This window comes from Opisthorchis viverrini, assembly GCF_000715545.1.
Source record: "Opisthorchis viverrini unplaced genomic scaffold opera_v5_79, whole genome shotgun sequence".
NCBI lineage: Eukaryota > Metazoa > Platyhelminthes > Trematoda > Opisthorchiida > Opisthorchiidae > Opisthorchis > Opisthorchis viverrini.
Window position 1 is genome coordinate 1,375,527 of NW_008751737.1, and position 12,324 is coordinate 1,387,850.

The 12,324-nt window shown below is 45.3% G+C and overlaps 1 protein-coding gene across 1 annotated transcript in view; it reads left to right on the forward strand.

Annotated features, from left to right (window-relative positions):
• Window positions 1-2,903: 2,903 nt before the first annotated feature.
• T265_04748 (hypothetical protein) overlaps window positions 2,904-12,324 on the forward strand; it is a gene marked incomplete at both ends in the record, with an annotated part of 61,561 nt that continues 52,140 nt past the window's right edge. Inside the window, 4 exons of the mRNA XM_009169561.1 lie at window positions 2,904-3,041; window positions 5,854-5,999; window positions 9,256-9,352; window positions 11,103-11,394. Coding sequence (XP_009167825.1) covers window positions 2,904-3,041; window positions 5,854-5,999; window positions 9,256-9,352; window positions 11,103-11,394 — 673 coding nt within the window. The remainder of the gene's footprint in view (window positions 3,042-5,853; window positions 6,000-9,255; window positions 9,353-11,102; window positions 11,395-12,324) is intronic.

Sequence of the window (12,324 nt, forward strand, 5' to 3'; positions counted from 1 at the left end):
TCCTGGTTGCGTAGCAACTTATTGGCCTCTTACAATACCCTTAAAATGGTAAAAGAAAGCAAGCTCGAAGGAGCGTATAGCCAGAATCCACACGTGTCCTTTAAAGCTAGCAGCAGTCAGTTATTGATCTGCATCGTCCCGAACTATTATGGATATTATCAATCCCGCTACACGAGTCGCACGCTGTCGGAGACCAGCACGTGCCCACTCATTCTCAGTTAATTCAGAAGTCGGTGCCTCAGAAAATTGTGCAGATAAAACACGTCCCGGGTATATGACGTTTCTTAGCATTTCTATGATAGATATTGATTGTGGATAGTATTTGACGGGTCACTTCTTCTCAACAGTTGAGTTGTCATCCATTTCTCTTTTAGAATTTGCTGTTGTGCTTCATCTGAATTCACGACGTGCTAGTACAGATAACATGAAAGCATTAGTATGATTCAGCTTTTGATGTTTGGGCGCATAAGTGAATACCGTTGAAACTCTAAAACTCTATTCAATTAGACTGATATCTAAATGAACCTCGTCGTCGATATTTTATACAGGTTATCAGTAGACATATTCAGATTTTTGTATGTCCATCTTCTGTTATTATTGTGGCTAGTTCTTGCTTTAATTTTTTAAAAGTAACTCCGTCCACTAGAACGACAGTGAGTTCCACGAACTTGCTGCAGATAATTTTTACTATTTCGTTAGGATGGTTATCAAGAATGAGAAAATGTTCGCCGGCCATAAGCATTCAAAAGCACTTAGCCATTTAGTATCCAGAAGGTCTGTAGTATATCAATGGAGACAAAAGATTCTCCTTCATAGATCCCGTTTAACGTTTTTGGATGAACTAGACGAAAAAATAGATAGATTTTTCCCAATATGGGGCTGCATTCTACTTCTAATCCTTCCAATCGGTTGAGGTTGAATTCTACAATGGAAAAGTAATGATGAGTTTTAAATGGACCGTGTTGCAAAACTTGTGAATAACACTGTATGGATTCCAGACCTCACTGAGCTTATGGGCGTGACCGAAACGTTGGCCCAAATTATTTTGATGTTTCTGAGCCGCCAAATGTGAAACACGGAAAGCAACTGAGCTACTCAATCTGAGATGTTTGCAACTAATTGGCCTATGATATACCTGGGTTGTCAAGTAATCAGTGCCCGAGGAACATTCGGAGTTCAGTTAACAAAAAGTGAAGCGGAAATTGTTTGGTAGAGCTCGGACCTTATGCGCCAGGCTGGATCTGCAACGCATCCACCACGTGACGGATGCCATGTGTAAGCCGTATTCTTAAAAAGCACCGCTTGTCTATCTTTAGCATGGTCCGCCAGGATTACTACGCATAGAAAATTTAGGAAATATGCTCCCCAGTTGTAATTAACCTTGATTTCATTGTGCAATACACACTTTGTTATGGGAAGTTCAAAAAATGTTGGTCCACTGTGGCCACCTCCACCTAACTGTTTGCCCATCACTTCACACGGGAAGCCGTTATAAGTACTAACTAAAGGAAGGGTGACCGTCGTGTACTGGTAGCAATATTTGACCGGCCTCGACTCATTGAGCCCTAGGGCCAGCTGTGCTCTTGCCAAAGGTGTGATTAAAGAAGCTTTAGTGGTGCATAATACGGGGTGGTTAAGAAGGCTGCAAACAATGGACCGATGCACTTGTGGCTAGTATTGTCGCCATCAAAATCTAAATCGCTTTCGAATATTTAGAAAACAATCCGTAAAATTGTCGCCGGTTGGGAAGAATATAAGCCAACAAATCAATCCAAAAGTTTGGCCACTTGAAGCTTGACAAACCGAAGATCTAAGCGCAACATTTACCTACTTATCTGTACAAGAAATATAGCCATGTAGAAAAACGGTGTAGCATCGCTCTTCATGTACTCAGCACCGGTATTATGGTTGCAAGCGTAAGGATTCGCATAAATAAGTGTCTAATAGTGCGTTGAACTGGGTTCTTGAACGAGCCTGGACAACCGTCGGAGGAAGTTCATTCCAGGCAGCCACTACTTGAAATGCGAAAAAATTTTGTCTGAGGAAGGTTTGCTCAATCAATATTTGCACTCTGAGCTTGAAAATCCTACAACGTTGGGTCATTAGTGGAGAACTTACTGACCAAGCATTGTTCAAAAGGGCATAAGTAAGAACTATGTCCCCTCGGAGGAGACGATACTTCGGAGGAAAGAGGTCAAGCACCGCGAGGCGCTTTTCGTACTCTGTGGATTTGAGGCCGGCAACCATTCTCGTATCGGATCGCTGGACACGCTCAATGAGGGTGACGTCTTTCGTGCGTCCTGAGTAGACAACTTGGTTGGCGCATTCCAGGAGCGGTCTGACGTAGGCCTCATAGAGTGTTTGAATGTCCATGCGAGTAATGCGGGGGAAGTTGCGTTGAATGGCGTATGCCTTCTGGGCCGATTTCTCATGGTGTAGTGAAAAGGACAAGTTTTAAGAGACCCAGATGCCCAAATCCTTTTGGGAATCCATCTTTATGATGTTTTCTGGTCCTTTCTCACCCTGCGTGACAAATACATCGCTGAGTCTCCTCCAAAGGACATGTGAGCGCATTTTTTGTCATTCAGAAGAAGCTGCTAGACCACTGCTCTGCAGCGTCTGGATCCATTTGGAGGGCACTGGCATTGGAAATCCAGGATTTCAAGTCGTCCACGAAAAGCAGACATGGTCTATCTTGAACATCTAGGAGGTCTCTGACGTATATCAGAAAAAATAGTGGTCCCAAAGCGAAGCCCTGAGAACCTCCAATATAGACTGACTCTGGAGAAGAGTAGGTGTAGCCTTCTTTCACTCGGACTGCTCCCGTGTAGGATTTTCCCTTGAATCCCGTATGGCGCCAGTTTCTGGAGCATAGGTACGTGTGGGACTGTAGAACTTGCAAAATGCTATTTTTCATGCTCAGCACCATCTTCCTTCTCCCTATCAAAATCGGTCGCATTAGTGTACAGAAGTTTGTTTTGCTGAATACAACCTCGACCGACCGCCCACTTCTTGGTTTCGACGAGACTTTGGGACCTCTGGTGAGTGACCGTTATCATGACTGTCGGCTGGCCATAATTGGTTGCCACTACCTCTAAACGCGAACAAGAATTTAAGCTACAAATACGGCTCATCTATCCACACTCGCGCATTATTATTGTGATCACCCGCAAATTGGAACACCGGGGAGGTAGAATTCCCTCTTCTTGGTGTGGTGGTTCAACGGGATACGGAACCACGTAATTTCCTAAATTAACTGTGAGTCACGATTAGCTTGGATTTTCTCCTTGTAACCTTGTACCTGAATTACGTTATTACTCTGTTTTTTTCACTATAGTATACATAAGTCCATTAACATTCACAGGACCCTATCAAATGCCTTGAGAAGTCGAAATATATGGCATCCGAAATGGGTCCCGCATCTTTGGCCTGGGTTAAGATGTCCACAAACGGGAACATTTTTGTCAGGCAAGAACGGTTTTCGGAAATCCATATGCAGCTGGATATTAAGTTCTTGGAATCCAAGATAGTTCGCTTCAGAATGCGTTCCATCACATTTCACGGCACGCTGTTAAGGCGTATGGGCCTGTAGCTTCCAGGCGATAGTCAGCCACCAGTTTTGTAGATCGACGTGAAAATCGCTCCCTTCTATGCAGAGGGTAGGCAGGTGGCAGACGAAACACCAAGTATAAATTTGTTTCCAGCGTAGATAAAGTTTATTCCAGGATCATTGGATGGACCTTGACTGGCCGCAGTTCTCCGAAAGAGTTAGGAGTTTGCAAGATTTGCGGAGTCCTCCACTGTGAAAACCAAGTCGGTTAGAGGCTGTTCGTAGGTATAACCTGACAAGAGTGGGCGTGACGAGGACGCTGTGGCTGAATATAGACTGCAAAGTGTTCTATACAAAACCTCAGATACCCCTGTTAGGTCAATCGTGGGTTCTCGGTTCCTGCACCTCTTGGAGAACGCGGACAGCTTCTTTGCGCGGCGATGTTTCATGTATTTGAATAGTACGTTTCTGTTTTTCCGGGCGAGGTAGGGAATGGCGGCTGTATTCGTATGTTCCATTGGCGGATCTTTGATTTACAGCGCTTCCACAATTTACGAAAGGCCGGCTCATCTTGTGTATCTCCTGGAGTTAACCTTTTAAAAAAAGTAGGACCTCTTCCAGAAGTCGCTGAATCCCTTTTGGGATATTGCGGCTCACCCAACGGAGTGCTGTTTTTATGTGAGAGACTCGCACCAGCCTCGTAAACTTTCTTGACAATGGTTCCGTACAAGTCTTCCAGTGATGCTGGTCCCCGTTTAACTTATTCAAGAAGGATGCGCATTCATAAGATGTCTGCACGGAAGAAGTTTCGAAACAACCTTTGAGGTACGGGATTTCTGGCCCAATAGCGGATGAAGTAAAATGTCAGCGCACAGTGGCCGCTATGTTCCACTGCAGCGTTAATTTTTACCTGAAGTGTCATTCGTTGGTGATGAAGAGATCCAGGAGGGATGGAAACTGAACTGCGCGGTATCTGGTGGGTGCAACGGCATGATGAGTCCAGGCGCCGTGTTGAGCAAATTCAGTCAGCGTCGCCTAAAAGACTCCGCTTGATCCGACGCGTTAGGACCGCAGGTATTCGTCGAGAAAAGGTGGTTCGTATTTTTAATTACGCACCAGATCTCACACACGGGTCTTAATAACAAAGCTCCGCCTAATTCAACCACCGACATCACACTAAGCATGAACTCACTGAGTGCAGCCAAATCACCGAATTTTAGCACCATGCAATACCCAACAACAGATCTCACCACAGTCTAAGTTCATGTCCTCAAAGGAAAAAGAACTAGAGAAGATCCTCGGGTTTAGTCTCTGTCCGATAACGAAACTTGTGAAATGAAACATGAGTGAAGTGCGATCGCGCTAACACCAATCAAGTTCTTTGAAGCGCGTTTCACAAATTTGATGACCTTGACGGGTTCGCGTGTTCAGGTGCTCTTACGATTTCCGATATCTTGACATGGGAGTACCTGAATTTCTTGGTAAATGCGAACGCGTTCAGGGTCATGTCGTGATGTATTTCATTTTAAAATCGACCAAACTGTGCTTCATGCGCCGCTGTATTGAAAAAATGCCTCCTAAAATTTGCTTCTCGAATGGATCTCCTCGAGCAATGGCTCGACCAATTCATCCTGAAAACGAAATGAGAAACACGATTACCAGGTGGGATGTTGCTTCACACGTCGTATTGGAATGAGTGAATGTGCGTATGAGGGCATTGCAACCGAAGCCTTAGTCCGAAATAAGTGAGGCAGTTTGTTGAGTGTCAGTTTTGAGGGGGCTTTGAGAATGTACCAACCGAAGCTGTTGATATGGTTTGGAAAATCCAAAGCGTTTTTTGCGTTTGTGAGGCCACTCTTATATGTTTCGCATGTAATACATCCCGTCACAGGACAGCTGTTGTGCACTGAAATAGCGAGATATATATGAAGTTTCCCGTCCGTTTCCAGAAAACAGTGGTGGGTTTCCATTTAGCTCACTGGCAGAGTGCTTTCTGGGTTATTTTGGACTTTATGACCGCGTTTTTATCGTGCGTAAACCGATCTAGATTAAGGAGACTGAATGGGATGCATCCATCTCTGCCCAAAATAATGGAACGGGCACTGGTGTCTGTCATTAACGGAACAGTTCAATCACAATGGAGAACGAACGGCCCTGTGTTACTAAAAAATCTTGGGATTTCTCTGAAGACATCTACTAATCGGTTTCCAGTGAATCCGTAACGTAACAGGCTTTGAATCGCAGCAGTACGTTTGCATCGAAATGGTGTCGCTGCAATAGCGAATAAATTTCCTTATTTTAAGGTGGATGACAAATGTTTCAAGCCATCGTCTATCAACAAAGATATTATTTTCTATTATGGACATGATGGTGAACAGTCCTGTGGGACAGGTGGAGAGTGCGGTGCCAAGCTGGGTAATATGGAAACTTCAGGTCCACCTGGCTGGACGTAAGTGCATATTCTTGCAGTAAATAACTTACAGGACTTGAGAAATAATCGATCCCGATGGCAACATTGATTGAGGTTCCCGAAAGTTGTTCGGCCAAGTCTGTTGATGGTGTCTTCGACGTGATTTTCGGCTGTTCACATCGCCCCTAATCGATGACCGTTCCATCGGTGGTAGCAGATCGTCTATTCTATTTGTAAAAATGTATTCCGGTTTGTTTTTCAAAATTTTCTACACAGGTTCTAAGTCATCTTTATTCTGCATTGAACGGTCTGTTACCAATGGAGCTTGAATAGCTCTGAAAAGCTGGTTTTGCTGGTTTTGGGTTCTCTGCCATTCCGAAGCTCAGAGAGCCCGCCGATACAGGTACTTATATCACCTGAAGGTTTGGAGGTAATGTTACATTTTTCCCCGCGATAGGAGCGTGGAGGCAGTAAGTTATTTCATTCAAACGAACGACAATGTTTATTCCTCCTGAGAAGAACGAGTTAAGGAAGATTAGCCCTGATAACCACACAATTCAATGGTTCACCGGTTGACCTTAGCCATCAATGAGTTGTCCAGTACGGTCGAAGCACAATCACACCTGTCAGGAGCCTGGTACGACATCAAAGTGTTGTTACTACCCTGCGCATTAACATCTGTGCCTTACTGCGTCTTCTGGCCAGCTAGCGCCATTTGCCCTCGCAGTCCTTTGAACAATGATGTCGCTCCAATTGTTTGCTACCACACAGGCAAACGTTGTCGGACCATCCACCTGCCATCCACGTGACCGATTTGGCCTTATCCACCCTGATAACGGTTGACATCATAGAAAACGAATCAATCCATGAGATGCCTTCTACGTAGGAACCTTAAAGTCCTTAGTAAGTCAAATTGGTGAACTGACAATGCTCGTCCAGTCCCTTTCTTGGGTTTTACGTATGCGGTGTCTGATAATGATAATCGTTCAGCCGTAACACCCTTTCGTTACCTAGCTTGCATGAGAACTGAAGCTGTGTCTGAAGCTCGTGGTGGCCCACTGGTTAAGGTACGAACTTCCTGACCAGAAAACCAGTGGTTCGAACCCACCCTTTGCATTTTGACTGCTTCTCCCCAGGCTTGAGAAGCCTGGTAGTATCTCGGCTTTCGTGTTTCCATCGGATGGTATCGCACCTAGACATCGACATGGTGTTACAGCTGAGCGATTTTATTTCCAAAAGCCTCCCTACAATAAGTGGTGTCCGATAGGGCTGTCCGCTCTCTCCAGATGACATCGCCCTCATCTTTGAAGACCAAGAAGAAGCACCAGCCCTGCTAAATATACTGACCATCATAATACCATCTTTTGGCATGCACCTTGCACCTTCGAATCGCTAAGTCATGCTTCAGAGCGTTCAGTCTCTGAAGATATTCCTGACAACTCAAGGGGGATCAGTGGAGGTTGTTGGGAATTTCACATACACCGGCAGTTGTATTAACCCTGACGGAAGTGGGTCTGATGAGGTCAGTGCACAATTCTTAATGGCCAGAATCACGTTTGCCCATTTGCGTCACTTGTGGCATCGAAAAGATATATTACTGGATCTCAAGGATCGCTTATACCGGGGGGCTACATAAGGGGCTGTGTTGTTATGAGGGTGCGATACATGGCCTCTGCGGACCGATAATCTGAGGCGTCTTGAAGTTTTTTTTATTACCGATGCCTCAGAAACTTCAGCGGTTTTTGATGGCGTCCGAGGTTTAGTAACGAAGTGATTAGAAAACGGAAATTTGAATGTGCTGCAGCTACTTCAATTGCGGAAAATCTCCAGCACCGTCGACCACGATGCCTCGATCATGTCCTGTGCATGCCGAAACACCGTCTACCTAGACAAGTGTTGTTCCCTGTGCCTCCTGCAGAGTGGTACAAGGCGCTAAGCGGATAACGCATAGCTTGGCTGAAGGTTGAGAACGAGCTTACGAAAAGTTCGGATGTTCATGGTGCTGCGCGTCTTCCAGAATGGAGTCCCCGTGACTCGCTTCCATTTGGCTGAAGACATGGCAAAAAATGGCGGCTGATCGATGTCGGTGGTGTCCGTGGTCAGTTTTTTCTAAATAGCCTGCTTGAGCTGTTGGTGTTTCAGGCACCCTAGAGTGTTTGACATAGGCGAGCACTTGGTCCGCTCCCTCATACACCTTTCTCGTCTTTTCACTCTGCTTTAAATATGATTATATGAACTTTTTGATTGTATGGCAGTGATGCATCAGTGTCAACACCGATGTTTCTGCCTCTGATGATGATAATGCTAGTGATGAGGATGAGTTGTGCACCGACCACCAGCTATTTCTGAGCAGCACAAGTTTATGACACAAGCACTCTCATTGTTTGTCGTGGTGGCTTCCAAATGCGAATCAACCGCATACCTGATTAAATCACGCCACCGTTGAATAAGTAGTATTTGATACGAGATGGCTCAGTATATAGAGTGCGAATTTACTGCCCGGAAGGTCTGTTGTTTGAACCCGACCTCTGCATATCGAATTCCTCTTTCTAGGATTCAGCAGCGTGGCGATATCCCAGCCATCGTGCCTCTCTCGGGTGTCACTGCAGCTAGGTGCCGAATAGGTGTTGCAGGGGAACCATTTGTAGTTAATAATCATAACTGTCGCCCTTTCTGGGCCGCACAGCGTGATTGCGATGGCAAAAGTGTGCGCTGGCGTCCGGCCGTCCGACTCCCTGCATGCCCTTGCAGATCGGCAAGTGATATAATGATATAAGGTATAGTAATCGTTAACCTGTAACACCCTTTTTGGCTGCCATACCACCCGAAGGAAGCGTGAGAACGGAGACAATACCAGGTTGCCCAATGCTTACAGAATCGGTCGAGGAGCAGCGGCTGGGTTCGAACCACAGACCTTCCGGTCAGTGAGTTCGCGCCTTAATCACTATGCTCTCTCGAACGAGATGCATGTCAATCCATCGCCCTCGGATAAATTCCACAGCCTAGCGGTATCGATGTATCCTAGTCCAACTACTGTGGAGACAGTCAATAATATTGGTTATAGTCGCGTGGACGAAGCATGACAAAATGCAAGAGAATCCATATCCATGGCATCCAGAGCTGTTTGTCCGACTTCGCAGATCCAATAAAATGGCTGCTGGGTATAATCGCGATCGCTAGTCTTGAATTATGCCATAAGTTTCGTACTATCAGGCATGTGACGCACGCTAATCTGCCAGACCTCAAGTACTGAGGGGTCTAAATAATGGTCGAGGTCTCTGGTAGACAGACGAAGCTCAAAAGATGGAGAAGATTATTGTCGCCGGAAAGGGCTATGTGCTACACCACCTAATTTGATTGACTGGCCAGAGAAAATAACTAACAGTGAAACGGTAAGTGGTTTGTAGTAGTAAGTAGTAAGTAGTTTGTTCACAAAGTCGGTTGAAAAGATAGGCCGAGCAGTTTATCTGGATCATTGCAACCTAGTTCGTGGTGACATTTTATGCGATTAAATGGAATGAAACCTGTCTGTTAGAAGAATGAAGAAAATGCGGAGTGTTCTGTTTAAAGTGCGGGGAGGCATCAAGTCCTGATGGTTTGTTTTCGTCTTTCCAAGGATGCTAATTAGCCTGACAATTTTCGGTTCTATATTGAGTGAAGGAAATGTGCCCACAGAATGTTACATAAGGGGTATTCCCCATGTTGAAAAAAGAAGACGTGAACTGTGCGAAGGCGGTCATGGTATTAACATGGTGATCGATGCATCGAAGGTTGCTCTCTTTTGTCCTTCTAGGGCCGGCTGAGCATACAAAGAAACATTCAAGTTCAATTCTTCCAAATGGTACTTCGATTACACAGATTCCACCACACCCAGGAACAATGAGTATCTTTTCTGAATTAAAAGCTCCCTTTACTCTGTTGATCATCGGGTACATTGACAGTGTCTGTGGAACAAAGCTGTCCGGCATAGTTTTTTGGCCGTCCCTAAAGGTCCTTTCACCAGCTCCCTTGGACGCTTGAAAGCCTATGGTAAGCTCTCGCCCAAGTCCACTGATGAAATAGCGTTAGACGGGGCGTCTCCCTTTTCTCTTGAACCTTGTAGTCCATCGTGATAGACTCACTCTAAGCCTCTGTTGCCTGTGGGGTCAAAATGCTCACAGGTTTGGTGCCTCATATGTTTCCACTAGACCACCTACAAGCGTTGTCCTTCTATCATTTTTATCTTCATACGTCAAAGCCTTCTTGCAGTAAATCACTTCAGCACCGGATTTGTCGTTGGTGTTGGTCGACCGTAACTCTCCCTTCACTTGACGGTTACTTGGGTATTCCTTTGCGTTTTGCCAATCAATTATGAACCAGAGTACATTATTATACGGGTCCGCAACCTACGTGGGATGTTTGGCTTTTTGGTCGTTTGGTTATTCTGACCACTCTGTTGTACTTATCTTGCTCCGACTGACTTATATGGGAGGATAAGCCGACTGCACGAATTTCGGAGATCTCAACTGCGCACGATGTACGATGATCGGTGGCGGAATCGGCACAAGTGACAGCCCATTCTTGTTTGTGTTGCAGACTGGTAAAAAAGAATTAGAACGCCCCCCTCTGACCGCATACAGCCTTGACTTCGGTCGACTTCTACGACGACACCAACCACCATATACTTACACGCACTTTCCCATTTTCAATCCTATTACAAGGCACGCATCACGTTTTTTCTGGTGACTTGGCGGTCGCTATTGCTCTTTAAATTTTTATTGGAGATGTTTGTTGGAGATGATTGTTTTGATTGTGTATTTTCGTTTGCCCCCATTCTTTTAAGCCCGTAAAGCGAGCACTATAAATAATTCAATCCTCTAACTAGATGGAGACCAAAATGAACAACCGTTAATGGATGCATCCCTTTCCTCCAAAATGGCATACTTTCACTAAAACTTGTTGCTAGCTGCGAGCTGGCAAGTGTGCTGTTGTAGCAAATAGCCAATAATGGCTTTTATTGCGGATGTGTGTTGATCCAATACGATCCAAGAGAAATACCTGCGTTTGGTTTTCAGTTCAGAAATATTCCTACATTTCCTTGGTACTGAATCCCTTGTTTGTTATATATCTTTGTTCCATTCATCAAGAGCGTTATTTTTCCAGTTACAGTGTATCCAGCGCCGCCGAATGCGACTTTACTGGCATTGGAGGCGCTCCACTCTAATACTTTTACCCCTGATCCTGTTCGTCATTGTCATAATTCACCATTCTCGCTCCGGTACCCGAAACCTTGCTGGTATTGACTGGCCTCCAAATGTTGCCTTCCATGTCCCTCCTCCCCCAAAGGCACCAGATTCGCCTGAAAAAGTGCCTGTTTTAGCCCGACCAAAAGAACTTTCTGGCCTCAACCCCTCTCATCCTCCTCCGAAAAGTGATCAAAATTCGGTTGGTCCAGGTAGGTAGACCTTCTGTTTTCTATCTGTCTGCGCTGATGTTACGTACGGGTTTTGATCCGCCTACACTTGTTTAGTGCATTTTTTGAGTGTGGCCCTCCCGAAACTTTTTTGGGAAGTGATATTTTCGTTTTATCATTGTCAAGATTATTCTCATCTTGACAGCATTGTTAACACACTGTGTTCTATTGTAGCGTATGCACGAAGGCACATTTGTCGACTAGTACTATACTGCACATGTGTGTACATGCCGATTTACCCGCTTTTATATTGATAATCACCCTCTCAGGCCAATCTTCAAATTTTTTCAGATGCTAGTAAGCAGGGTAAGATTTGTTCCGTTTTTTATGAATACGTCGTGCAAATGGTTCATGTAGTAGTTGGAGCTCACAGACCCTGTCGCTCCAGCTCCTCTACCACACCACAAAAACATGGGCTTTTGGTGAAGGCTACTAACCATTTCGTGTCAGCGTAAACGTTTGCACTCTCAGTGGCACTCGTTCATTGAAGCTATTGCCTGTAATCCATTGCTCCCCTTCCAACCCCCTTGATGAAAAGTCCACAGACGACCATGTATTTACGCATCAACTAGATCAGTTACCGCCTTCGATGCGCAGCTACCTACCCCACCTCTCCAAATCGTCAGTGAATGAAACTGTGGCAGCTATATGGGCGAGATGGCCCAAGTGTTTAGAGGGCGTATTTACTGACCGGAAGGTCCGTGGTTCGAAGCCGACCTCCGCCACTCGAATTCCCCTGTCTAGGCTTGGGCAACCTGGCAGTATCCTAGCCCTCGTGCTTCCTTCGGGTGGCATGGCAGCTAGGCACCGTAAGGGTTCTACAGCTGAACGCTTTTCTTTTTTTACAACCACTGTACGGCAAGTACGCGGTTCTTACAGCTGATGATGATGTTGAAATAACCTTTGAGAAAA